We start from the raw sequence: 13,533 nt of genomic DNA, 5'->3' as shown, positions 1-13,533 counted from the left end.
TCATCCAGACTCACTTCTTGATACACCCATTCAGATAAACACCCTGACACACTCATTGACATACCCATCTGGTTATATTCACCCTGACACACTCACTGATACACCCATCAAATGTAAGGAATTGTGTAAGGTAAGGGAAACAAGTAGGGTAGTTATGGAAACTATGATGATCAAAGAAGAGGAAGTACTGGTGCTTTTAAAGAATATAAAAGTGGATAAGTCTCCAGGTCCTGACAGGATATTCTCTAGGACCTTGAGGGAAGTTAGTGTAGAAATAGCAGGGGCTCTGACAGAAATATTTCAAATGTCATTAGAAATGGGGATGGTGCCGGAGAATTGGCGTTTTGCTCACGTGGTTCCATTGTTTAAAAAGGTTTCTAGGAGTAAACCTAGCAATTATATGCTTGCAAGTTTGACGTCAGTGGTGTGTAAATTAATGGAAAGTATTCTTAGAGATGGTATATATAATTATCTGGATAGACAGGGTCTGATTAGGAACAGTCAACATGGATTTGTGTGTGACAAATCTTATTGAATTTTTTGAAGAGGTTACGAGGAAAGTTGACGAGGGTAAAGCAGTGGATGTTGTCTATATGGACTTCAGTAAGGCCTTTGACAAGGTTCTGCACAGAAGGTTAGTTAGGAAGGTTCAATCGTTTGGTATTAATATTGAAGTAGTAAAATGGATTCAACAGTGGCTGGATGGGAGATGCTAGAGAGTAGTGGTGGATAACTGTTTGTCAGGTTGGAGGCCGGTGACTAGTGGTGTGCCTCAGGGATCTGTACTGGGTCCAATGTTGTTTATCACATACGTTAATGATCTGGATGATTGGGTGGTAAATTGGATTAGTAAGTATGCAGATGATACTAAGATAGGTGGTGTTGTGGATAATGAAGTAGGTTTTCAAAGCTTGCAGAGAGATTTAGGCCAGTTAGAAGAGTGGGCTGAAAGATGGCAAATGGAGTTTAATGCTGATAAGTGTAAGGTGCTACATTTTGGTAGGACTAATCAAAATAGGACATACATGGTAAATGGTAGGGCATTGAGGAATGCAGTAGAACAGAGTGATCTCGGAACAATGTTGCATAGTTCCCTGAAAGTGGAATCTCATGTGGATAGGGTGGTGAAGAAAGTTTTTGGTATGCTAGCCTTCATAAATCAGAGCATTGAGTCTAGGAATTGGGATGTAATGTTAAAATTGTACAAGGAAATGGTGAGGCCAAATTTGGAGTATTGTGTACAGTTCTGGTCACCGAATTATAGGAAAGATGTCAACAAAATAGAGAGAGTACAGAGAAGATTTACTAGAATGTTACCTGAGTTTCAGCACCTGAGTCACAGCGAAAGGTTGAACAAGTTATAAGAAGCAGGAAGTAGGAGGGGCTTATGTGAAATATAGGGTAATCAGGAAGGAGCTAAAGAAAGGTCTTAGGAGAGCTCGAAGGGGGCATGAGAAGGCCTTGGCATGTAGGATTAAGGAGAATCCCAAGGTGTTCTATGTGTATGTGAAGAATAAGAGGATGACGAGAACAAAGGATAAAGAGGGCATCATGTGCCTAGAGGCAGAGGAGGTTGGGGAGGTCCTATATGAATACTTTGCTTCAGTATTCACAAGTGAAAAGGATCTTGATCAGGATGAGGTCGAAGTAGAGCAGGCCTGTGTGCTGGACAATGTGGAGATTGAGGAAGAAGTGCTGGATCTTCTTAAAAACTGTGCCGCAGGGATCTGTCCTGGGACCCCCAGCTATTTGTGATTTTTATAAATGACCTGGATGTAGAGGCGGAAGGATGGGTGAGTAAGTTTGCAGATGACACGAAGATTGGAGGAGTTGTGGATGGAGCTGTAGGTGGTCGAAGGTTACAAGAGGATATAAACAGGCTGCAGAGTTGGGCAGAAAAATGGCAGATGGAGTTTAATCCGGACAAGTGTGAGGTGATGCATTTTGGAAGGACAAACCAGAAGACTGAGTACAGGATTAATGGTTAGTTACTTAAGAGTGTGGATGAACAAAGGGACCTTGGGGTTCAAATCCATACATCCCTCAAGGTCGCTGCACAGGTTGATAGGGTAGTTAAGAAGGCCTATGGGTTGCTAGGCTTCATTAACAAGGGGATTGAATTCAAGAGTAGAGAGGTCATGTTGCAACTCCACAAATCCCTGGTGAGAAAGCACTTAGAGTATTGTGTTCAATTCTGGTCGCCTCATTATAGGAAGGATGTGGAAGCTATGGAGAGGGTGCAGAGGAGATTTACCAGGCTGGTGCCTGGTTTGGAGAACAGGTCATATGAAGCAAGGTTAGCAGAGCTGGGACTTTTCTCTTTGGAGTGTAGAAGAATGAGAGAGGACTTGATAGAGGTCTACAAGATTATGAGAGGCATAGATAGGGTGGATAGTCAGTACCTGTTTCCCAAGGCACCAATAGCAAACACCAGACGGCACATGTACAAAATTAAGGGAGGGAAGTTTAGGGGAGACATCAGGAGTAAGTTTTTTTTACACAGAGGATTATGAGTACCTGAAATGACTTGCCAGGGATGGTGGTGGAGGCTAAAACATTAGGGGTATTTAAGAGCCTCTTGGACAGGTACATAGATGAAAGAAAGTGGAGGGTTATGAGGTAGTGTGAATTTAGTACTTTTTTTTAAGGATTATATGGGTCGGCACAACATGGAGGGCTGAAGGGCCTGTACTGTGCCGTAGTATTCTATGGTTCTAAGTTAGGTCTTTATTCTTTGGAGCGTAGAAGGTTGAGGGGGGACTTGATAGAGGTATTTAAAATTATGAGGGGGATAGATAGAGTTGACGTGGATAGGCTTTTTCCATTGAGAGTAGGGGAGATTCAAACAAGAGGAGATGAGTTGAGAGTTAAAGGGCAAAAGTTTAGGGGTAACACAAGGGGGAAGTTCTTTATTCAGAGAATGGTAGCTGTGTGGAATGAGCTTCCAGTAGAAGTGGTAGAGGCAGATTCAATTTTGTCATTTAAGAAAGAAAATTGGATAGGTATATGGACAGGAAAGGAATGGAGGGTTATGGGCTGAGTGCGGGCCAGTGGGACTAGGTGAGAGTAAGCGTTTGGCACGGACTAGAAGGGCCGAGATGGCCTGTTTCCGTGCTGTAATTGTTATATGGTTATATGGATACACCATCCCCAAAACTCACTGATACACCCATCCAGATACACAACCTCATACATCACTGATACACCCATCCAGACACACTCACCCTGCCACACTCATTCTGTCTCAGTCACCGTCAACCTGACAGTGACACACCCTGACACACTCATTCTGTCTCAGTCACCCTGTCAACCTGACAGTGACATACCCTGACACACTCAGCACCATTGTGGCTGTCAGTTTCTGGTTGACAGTGGCCATGTGTGACCTGTTTTCTTTTGGTCAGAGGTTCCACCAGCTGCGCATCAAGATCCTCGGTGATTGTTACTACTGCATATGTGGCCTGCCCGACACACGCACCGACCACGCCGTTTGCTCCATACACATGGGTCTCGCCATGGTTAATGCCATCTCGTGAGTATCTCCAGCCAGGAAGCTCCGACACAGAACATACCCAGGCTGAATCCTGATCCCAACACCCTGAAATCAGAGCAACTCCAGTCTGTCTACTGATTCCAACCCTCCACCCACAGAGCAAACCCTGTGTGACCCTGACCTCAACCTCTGAGCTCCCCAACTCTGACCCCGTCATGGGTGTGAGGTGGATGACTGTGCGTGTGTACCTGTGAGTTGGGTTTCTCATGGGGAATAGGAGAGTGTTTGCATGTGTGTCCATGTGTGTGTCCATGAGTAGGGTTGATCATGGGTGATGGGATAGTATATGTGTGTGTCTGTGTCTATTTCTGCCCTGCATCTCTGAGTCTGGGCACTTAAGTGTGTGTGACTCTGTGTGTGTGTGTGTGTGTGTGTGTGTGTGTGTGTGTGTGTGTGTGTGTGTGTGTGTGTGTGTGTGTCTCAGTCTCCGCTGGTAAGTACCACTCACACTCCCTGTGTGTGTGTCTGCGTCTGCGTCTGTGCTGGTAAGTACCGGTCACACTCCCTGTGTGTGTGTCTGTATCTGCGTCTCTGCCTGCGTCTGTGCTGGTAAGAACCACTCACACTCCCTGTGTGTGTGTCTGTGTCTGTGCTGGTAAGAACCACTCACACTCCCTGTGTGTGTGTCTGTGTCTGCGTCTGTGCTGGTAAGAACCACTCACACTCCCTGTGTGTGTGTCTGTGTCTGCGTCTGTGCTGGTAAGAACCACTCACACTCCCTGTGTGTGTCTGTGTCTCTGTCTCCGCTGGTAAGTACTGGTCACACTCCCTGCGTGTGTCTCTGTCTCTGTCTCCGCTGGTAAGTACTGGTCACACTCCCTGTGTGTGTCTGTGTCTCTGTCTCTGCTGGTAGGTATTAGTCACACTCCCTGTGTGTGTCTGTGTCTCTGTCTCCGCTGGTAAGTACCGGTCACACTCCCTGTGTGTGTCTGTGTCTCTGTCTCTGCTGGTAGGTACTGGTCACACTCCCTGTGTGTGTCTGTGTCTCTGTCTCCGCTGGTAAGTACTGGTCACACTCCCTGCGTGTGTCTCTGTCTCTGTCTCCGCTGGTAAGTACTGGTCACACTCCCTGTGTGTGTCTGTGTCTCTGTCTCTGCTGGTAGGTACTGGTCACACACCCTGTGTGTGTCTGTGTCTCTGTCTCTGCTGGTAGATACTGGTCACACTCCCTGTGTGTGTGCGTCACTGTCTCCGCTGGTAGGTACTGGTCACACTCCCTGTGTGTGTCTGTGTCTCTGTCTCTGCTGGTAGGTACTGGTCACACTCCCTGTGTGTGTCTGTGTCTCTGTCTCTGCTGGTAGATACTGGTCACACTCCCTGTGTGTGTGCGTCTCTGTCTCCGCTGGTAGGTACTGGTCACACTCCCTGTGTGTGTCTGTGTCTCTGTCTCTGCTGGTAGGTATTGGTCACACTCCCTGTGTGTGTCTGTGTCTCTGTCTCTGCTGGTGAGTACTGGTCACACTCCCTGTGTGTGTCTGTGTCTCTGTCTCTGCTGGTAGGTACTGGTCACACTCCCTGTGTGTGTCTGTGTCTCTGTCTCTGCTGGTAGGTATTGGTCACACTCCCTGTGTGTGTCTGTGTCTCTGTCTCTGCTGGTGAGTACTGGTCACACTCCCTGTGTGTGTCTGTGTCTCTGTCTCTGCTGGTAGGTACTGGTCACACTCCCTGTGTGTGTCTGTGTCTCTGTCTCCGCTGGTAGGTACTGGTCACACTCCCTGTGTGTGTCTGTGTCTCTGTCTCCGCTGGTAGGTACAGGTCACACTCCCTGTGTGTGTCTGTGTCTCTGCCTCTGCTGGTAGGTACTGGTCACACTCCCTGTGTGTGTCTGTGTCTCTGTGTCTGCTGGTGAGTACCGGTCACACTCCCTGTGTGTGTGCGTCTCTGTCTCCGCTGGTAGATACTGGTCACACTCCCTGCGTGTGTCTCTGTCTCTGTCTCCGCTGGTAGGTACTGGTCACACTCCCTGTGTGTGTCTCTGTCTCTGTGTCTGCTGGTGAGTACCGGTCACACTCCCTGTGTGTGTGCGTCTCTGTCTCCGCTGGTAGGTACTGGTCACACTCCCTGTGTGTGACTGTGTCTCTGTCTCTGCTGGTAAGTACAGGTCACACTCCCTGCGTGTGTCTGTGTCTCTGTCTCTGCTGGTAGGTACCGGTCACACTCCCTGTGTGTGTCTGTGTCTCAGTCTCCGCTGGTAGGTACCGGTCACACTCCCTGTGTGTGTGCGTCTCTGTCTCCGCTGGTGAGTACTGGTCACACTCCCTGTGTGTGTCTGTGTCTCTGTCTCTGCTGGAAGGTACTGGTCACACTCCCTGTGTGTGTCTGTGTCTCTGTCTCTGCTGGAAGGTACTGGTCACACTCCCTGTGTGTGTCTGTGTCTGCGTCTGTGCTGGTAAGTACCGGTCACACTCCCTGTGTGTGTGTCTGTGTCTGTGTCTGTGCTGGTAAGAACCACTCACACTCCCTGTGTGTGTGTGTCTGTGTCTGTGTCTGTGCTGGTAAGAACCACTCACACTCCCTGTGTGTGTGTCTGTGTCTGTGTCTGTGCTGGTAAGAACCACTCACACTCCCTGTGTGTGTGTCTGTGTCTGTGCTGGTAAGTACCACTCACACTCCCTGTGTGTGTGTCTGTGTCTGCGTCTGTGCTGGTAAGAACCACTCACACTCCCTGTGTGTGTGTGTCTGTGTCTGTGTCTGTGCTGGTAAGTACCACTCACACTCCCTGTGTGTGTCTGTGTCTGTGCTGGTAAGAACCACTCACACTCCCTGTGTGTGTGTCTGTGTCTGCGTCTGTGCTGGTAAGAACCACTCACACTCCCTGTGTGTGTGTCTGTGTCTGCGTCTGTGCTGGTAAGAACCACTCACACTCCCTGTGTGTGTGTGTCTGTGTCTGCGTCTGTGCTGGTAAGAACCACTCACACTCCCTGTGTGTGTGTCTGTGTCTGCGTCTGTGCTGGTAAGAACCACTCACACTCCCTGTGTGTGTCTGTGTCACTGTCTCCGCTGGTAAGTACTGGTCACACTCCCTGCGTGTGTCTCTGTCTCTGTCTCCGCTGGTAAGTACTGGTCACACTCCCTGTGTGTGTCTGTGTCTCTGTCTCTGCTGGTAGGTATTGGTCACACTCCCTGTGTGTGTCTGTGTCTCTGTCTCCGCTGGTAAGTACCGGTCACACTCCCTGTGTGTGTCTGTGTCTCTGTCTCTGCTGGTAGGTACTGGTCACACTCCCTGTGTGTGTCTGTGTCTCTGTCTCCGCTGGTAAGTACTGGTCACACCCCCTGCGTGTGTCTCTGTCTCTGTCTCCGCTGGTAAGTACTGGTCACACTCCCTGTGTGTGTCTGTGTCTCTGTCTCCGCTGGTAGGTACAGGTCACACTCCCTGTGTGTGTCTGTGTCTCTGCCTCTGCTGGTAGGTACTGGTCACACTCCCTGTGTGTGTCTGTGTCTCTGTGTCTGCTGGTGAGTACCGGTCACACTCCCTGTGTGTGTGCGTCTCTGTCTCCGCTGGTAGATACTGGTCACACTCCCTGCGTGTGTCTCTGTCTCTGTCTCCGCTGGTAGGTACTGGTCACACTCCCTGTGTGTGTCTCTGTCTCTGTGTCTGCTGGTGAGTACCGGTCACACTCCCTGTGTGTGTGCGTCTCTGTCTCCGCTGGTAGATACTGGTCACACTCCCTGCGTGTGTCTCTGTCTCTGTCTCCGCTGGTAGGTACTGGTCACACTCCCTGTGTGTGACTGTGTCTCTGTCTCCGCTGGTAAGTACTGGTCACACTCCCTGTGTGTGTCTGTGTCTCTGTCTCTGCTGGTAGGTACTGGTCACACTCCCTGTGTGTGTCTGTGTCTCTGTCTCTGCTGGTAGATACTGGTCACACTCCCTGTGTGTGTGCGTCACTGTCTCCGCTGGTAGGTACTGGTCACACTCCCTGTGTGTGTCTGTGTCTCTGTCTCTGCTGGTAGGTACTGGTCACACTCCCAGTGTGTGTCTGTGTCTCTGTCTCTGCTGGTAGATACTGGTCACACTCCCTGTGTGTGTGCGTTTCTGTCTCCGCTGGTAGGTACTGGTCACACTCCCTGTGTGTGTCTGTGTCTCTGTCTCTGCTGGTAGGTATTGGTCACACTCCCTGTGTGTGTCTGTGTCTCTGTCTCTGCTGGTAAGTACTGGTCACACTCCCTGTGTGTGTCTGTGTCTCTGTCTCTGCTGGTAGATACTGGTCACACTCCCTGTGTGTGTGCGTCTCTGTCTCCGCTGGTAGGTACTGGTCACACTCCCTGTGTGTGTCTGTGTCTCTGTCTCTGCTGGTAGGTATTGGTCACACTCCCTGTGTGTGTCTGTGTCTCTGTCTCTGCTGGTGAGTACTGGTCACACTCCCTGTGTGTGTCTGTGTCTCTGTCTCTGCTGGTAGGTACTGGTCACACTCCCTGTGTGTGTCTGTGTCTCTGTCTCCGCTGGTAGGTACTGGTCACACTCCCTCTGTGTGTGTGCGTCACTGTCTCCGCTGGTAGGTACTGGTCACACTCCCTGTGTGTGTCTGTGTCTCTGTCTCTGCTGGTAAGTACTGGTCATACTCCCTGTGTGTGTCTGTGTCTCTGTCTCTGCTGGTAAGTACTGGTCACACTCCCTGTGTGTGTCTGTGTCTCTGTCTCTGCTGGTAAGTACTGGTCACACTCCCTGTGTGTGTCTGTGTCTCTGTCTCCGCTGGTAGGTACCGGTCACACTCCCTGTGTGTGTCTGTGTCTCTGTCTCTGCTGGTAAGTACTGGTCACACTCCCTGTGTGTGTCTGTGTCTCTGTCTCTGCTGGTAAGTACCGGTCACACTCCCTGTGTGTGTCTGTGTCTCTGTCTCTGCTGGTAGGTACTGGTCACAATCCCTGTGTGTGTCTGTGTCTCTGTCTCCACTGGTAGGTACCGGTCACACTCCCTGTGTGTGTCTGTGTCTCTGTCTCTGCTGGTAAGTACTGGTCACACTCCCTGTGTGTGACTGTGTCTCTGTCTCTGCTGGTAAGTACAGGTCACACTCCCTGCGTGTGTCTGTGTCTCTGTCTCTGCTGGTAGGTACCGGTCACACTCCCTGTGTGTGTGCATCTCTGTCTCCGCTGGTGAGTACTGGTCACACTCCCTGTGTGTGTCTGTGTCTCTGTCTCCGCTGGTAGGTACCGGTCACACTCCCTGTGTGTGTCTGTGTCTCTGTCTCTGCTGGTAGGTACTGGTCACACTCCCTGTGTGTGTCTCTGTCTCTGTGTCTGCTGGTGAGTACCGGTCACACTCCCTGTGTGTGTCTGTGTCTCTGTCTCCGCTGGTAGGTACTGGTCACACTCCCTGTGTGTGTCTGTGTCTCTGTCTCCGCTGGTAGGTACTGGTCACACTCCCTGTGTGTGTCTGTGTCTCTGTCTCCACTGGTAAGTACCGGTCACACTCCCTGTGTGTGTCTGTGTCTCTGTCTCTGCTGGTAGGTACTGGTCACACTCCCTGTGTGTGTCTCTGTCTCTGTGTCTGCTGGTGAGTACCGGTCACACTCCCTGTGTGTGTCTGTGTCTCTGTCTCCGCTGGTGAGTACTGGTCACACTCCCTGTGTGTGTCTGTGTCTCTGTCTCCGCTGGTAGGTACTGGTCACACTCCCTGTGTGTGTCTGTGTCTCTGTCTCCGCTGGTAGGTACTGGTCACACTCCCTGTGTGTGTCTGTGTCTCTGTCTCCACTGGTAAGTACCGGTCACACTCCCAGTGTGTGTCTGTGTCTCTGTCTCTGCTGGTAGGTACTGGTCACACTCCCTGCATGTGTCTCTGTCTCTGCTGGTAGGTACTGGTCACACTCCCTGTGTGTGTCTCTGTCTCTGTCTCTGCTGGTAGGTACTGGTCACACTCCCTGTGTGTGTCTCTGTCTCTGTCTCCGCTGGTAGGTACTGGTCACACTCCCTGTGTGTGTCTCTGTCTCTGTCTCTGCTGGTAGGTACTGGTCACACTCCCTGTGTGTCTGTGTCTCTGTCTCCGCTGGTAGGTACTGGTCACACTCCCTGTGTGTGTCTGTGTCTCTGTCTCCTCTGGTAGGTACCGGTCACACTCCCTGTGTGTGTCTGTGTCTCTGTCTCTGCTGGTAAGTACTGGTCACACTCCCTGTGTGTGTCTGTGTCTCTGTCTCTGCTGGTAAGTACTGGTCACACTCCCTGTGTGTGTCTGTGTCTCTGTCTCCGCTGGTAGGTACCGGTCACACTCCCTGTGTGTGTCTGTGTCTCTGTCTCTGCTGGTAAGTACTGGTCACACTCCCTGTGTGTGTCTGTGTCTCTGTCTCTGCTGGTAAGTACCGGTCACACTCCCTGTGTGTGTCTGTGTCTCTGTCTCTGCTGGTAGGTACCGGTCACACTCCCTGTGTGTGTCTGTGTCTCTGTCTCTGCTGGTAAGTACTGGTCACACTCCCTGTGTGTGTCTGTGTCTCTGTCTCTGCTGGTAGGTACCGGTCACACTCCCTGTGTGTGTCTGTGTCTCTGTCTCTGCTGGTAGGTACCGGTCACACTCCCTGTGTGTGTCTGTGTCTCTGTCTCTGCTGGTAGGTACCGGTCACACTCCCTGTGTGTGTCTGTGTCTCTGTCTCTGCTGGTAGGTACTGGTCACACTCCCTGTGTGTGTCTGTGTCTCTGTCTCTGCTGGTAGATACTGGTCACACTCCCTGTGTGTCTGTGTCTCTGTCTCTGCTGGTAGGTACCGGTCACACTCCCTGTGTGTGTCTGTGTCTCTGTTTCTGCTGGAAGGTACCGGTCACACTCCCTGTGTGTGTCTGTGTCTCTGTCTCTGCTGGTAGGTACCGGTCACACTCCCTGTGTGTGTCTCTGTCTCTGTCTCTGCTGGAAGGTACCGGTCACACTCCCTGTGTGTGTCTGTGTCTCTGTCTCTGCTGGTAGGTACCGGTCACACTCCCTGTGTGTGTCTGTGTCTCTGTCTCTGCTGGTAGGTACCGGTCACACTCCCTGTGTGTGTCTGTGTCTCTGTCTCTGCTGGTAGGTACCGGTCACACTCCCTGTGTGTGTCTGTGTCTCTGTCTCTGCTGGTAGGTACCGGTCACACTCCCTGTGTGTGTCTGTGTCTCTGTCTCTGCTGGAAGGTACTGGTCACACTCCCTGTGTGTGTCTGTGTCTCTGTCTCTGCTGGAAGGTACTGGTCACACTCCCTGTGTGTGTCTGTGTCTCTGTCTCTGCTGGTAGGTACCGGTCACACTCCCTGTTTGTGTCTGTGTCTCTGTCTCTGCTGGTAGGTACTGGTCACACTCCCTGTGTGTGTCTGTGTCTCTGTCTCTGCTGGTAAGTACTGGTCACACTCCCTGTGTGTGTCTGTGTCTCTGTCTCTGCTGGTGAGTACTGGTCACACTCCCTGTGTGTGTGTGTGTCTCTGTCTCTGCTGGTAAGTACTGGTCACACTCCCTGTGTGTGACTGTGTCTCTGTCTCTGCTGGAAGGTACTGGTCACACTCCCTGTGTGTGTCTGTGTCTCTGTGTCTGCTGGAAGGTACTGGTCACACTCCCTGTGTGTGTCTGTGTCTCTGTCTCTGCTGGTAAGTACTGGTCACACTCCCTGTGTGTGACTGTGTCTCTGTCTCTGCTGGTAGGTACTGGTCACACTCCCTGTGTGTGACTGTGTCTCTGTCTCTGCTGGTAGGTACTGGTCACACTCCCTGTGTGTGACTGTGTCTCTGTCTCTGCTGGAAGGTACTGGTCACACTCCCTGTCTGTGTGTGTCTCTGTCTCTGCTGGTAAGTACTGGTCACACTCCCTGTGTGTGACTGTGTCTCTGTCTCTGCTGGTAGGTACTGGTCACACTCCCTGTGTGTGACTGTGTCTCTGTCTCTGCTGGAAGGTACTGGTCACACTCCCTGTGTGTGTCTGTGTCTCTGTCTCTGCTGGTAAGTACTGGTCACACTCCCTGTGTGTGACTGTGTCTCTGTCTCTGCTGGAAGGTACTGGTCACACTCCCTGTGTGTGTCTGTGTCTCTGTCTCTGCTGGTAAGTACTGGTCACACTCCCTGTGTGTGACTGTGTCTCTGTCTCTGCTGGTAGGTACCGGTCACACTCCCTGTGTGTGTCTGTGTCTCTTTCTCTGCTGGAAGGTACTGGTCACACTCCCTGTGTGTGTCTGTGTCTCTGTCTCTGCTGGTAGGTACTGGTCACACTCCCTGTGTGTGTCTCTGTCTCTGTCTCTGCTGGTAGGTACTGGTCACACTCTTTGCTCTTTCTCACTGTGCTGCCACTGGTTGTTTTTCAGGTCTGTGCGTGAGACAACGAGGACAGACGTGAACATGCGTGTAGGGATCCACAGCGGCACCGTGCTGGGCGGCGTCCTGGGCCAGAAGAACTGGCAATATGATGTCTGGTCCACAGACGTGACCCTGGCCAACAAGATGGAGGCAAGCGGCATTCCTGGGTAGGGGTTTCCTTCCTCTAACCCCTGTAACCCTCCTCCTCCTCCTCCTCAGGAGAGAAGTTTTATATCGATGTTCCTCCATCACCGGAGAAAGCAGACCCAGTCACTCCTGACTCCCTTCATAACCAAAACACTCCATCCCAAGCAGTGTCCGGGTGAATACACCCTGCAGCCTGTCCATCACTGACACATATTACCCATCATTTGATCACAGGACAGAGAAGCAGAATTAGACTTCCAGTCTCTTCCCCTCGTCACCTGTTCCCCCTTACTGTCTCTTATACACGTCGGCTGTTCCCGCAACCCTCCCTTCAAACAGCATCATCTGTTCCTCCTATCGACTCTTCACCAAGCTTCGCCTGTTCCCAGTCGTTGTCTCTTCACCCTGCACCAGCTTTTTCCTGTTCCATCTCTTCACCGCATGATGCTGTTTCTCTTACCATCTCTTCATACCACGTTGGCTGTTCCGCCCTTACTGTCTCTTCACCCCATATTGCCTGTTTCTCCTTATTGTCTCTTCACCTGGTGTCACCTCTTCACCTGATGTCATCCGTTTCCCCTTACTGTCTCTTTACCCCACATCGCCTGTTCAGCACCCTCATGGTCTCTTCACACCATGTTACATGTTCCCACTCACTGTCTCTTCAACCCGCGTTACCTGTTTCCTCCCATCTCTTCACCCTGTGTCGACTGTTTCCATTAACCATCTCTTCAACCCACGTCACATGTTCCCCATTACCATCTCCTCATCCAGCATCGCCTGTTCCCCCTTCCCATCTCTTCACCCTGCGTTGCTTCCCCCCCCCACTATCTCTTCACCGAGAATCACCTGTTTCCCTTCACTCAATATCGCCAATTTCCACTTACTGTCGATTCAACCCACTTACCTTGTTCCCCGTTCTCATCCCTTCACCCTGTGTTGACTGTTCCACCTTACTACATCTGAAACCCACGTCACCTGTTCCCTCTTTCCTTCTCTTTACCCAGTATTGCCTGTTCCCCGTCATGGTCTGTTCAGCCCTCGTTGCCTGCTCCCCGTCATCGTCTCTTCAGCCAGTGACACCTGTTCCCCTTTATTGTCTCTTCATCCAGCATTGCCTGTTCTCCTTTAGCGTCTCTTCACCCCATGTTACCTGATCCCCCTTTAACACCTCTTCACCCTGTGTTGCCTGTTCCTCATCATGTTCTCTTCAACCCACGTTGCCTGTTCCCTTTAACAGCTCTTCAACCTGTGTCACCTACTCCCAATTACCATCTCTTTACCTGGCATTGCCTGTTCCCCCTTTCCATCCCTACAAGCCTGCATCACCTATTCCCCCTTACCGTCTCATCACCCTGCATCGACTGTTCACACTTACCGTCTCTTCACACCATGTCGACTCTTCTGCTTTACCGTCTCTTCACCCAGCGTCACCTGATCATCCTTATTGTCTCTTCAATCCTTACTGTCGCTTGTTCCCTCAATGACTTTTCAGCCCGTGTCGGCTGTACCCTCACTGACTGTTCACCCCATGTCATCTGTTCCCTTACTGAGTGTTTCCACATGTCGGTAGTAACCTCACTCTGTTGTAAGCTGATCCCAA

The 13,533-nt window shown here is 51.1% G+C and overlaps 1 protein-coding gene across 3 annotated transcripts in view; it reads left to right on the top strand.

Moving 5' to 3' along the window:
- adcy3a (adenylate cyclase 3a) overlaps window positions 1-13,533 on the top strand; it is a 247,262-nt gene that overhangs the window by 168,443 nt on the left and 65,286 nt on the right. For all 3 annotated transcript variants that reach the window (XM_059985413.1, XM_059985414.1, XM_059985415.1), the window contains 2 exons: window positions 3,405-3,532; window positions 11,792-11,950. In XM_059985413.1, the coding sequence (XP_059841396.1) occupies window positions 3,405-3,532; window positions 11,792-11,950 (287 nt within the window). The remainder of the gene's footprint in view (window positions 1-3,404; window positions 3,533-11,791; window positions 11,951-13,533) is intronic.

Source organism: Hypanus sabinus, chromosome 12 (genome assembly GCF_030144855.1).
Source record: "Hypanus sabinus isolate sHypSab1 chromosome 12, sHypSab1.hap1, whole genome shotgun sequence".
Lineage (NCBI taxonomy): Eukaryota > Metazoa > Chordata > Chondrichthyes > Myliobatiformes > Dasyatidae > Hypanus > Hypanus sabinus.
Note: the sequence above shows the minus strand (reverse complement) of the source record. Positions and strands in the feature narration are given on the sequence as shown.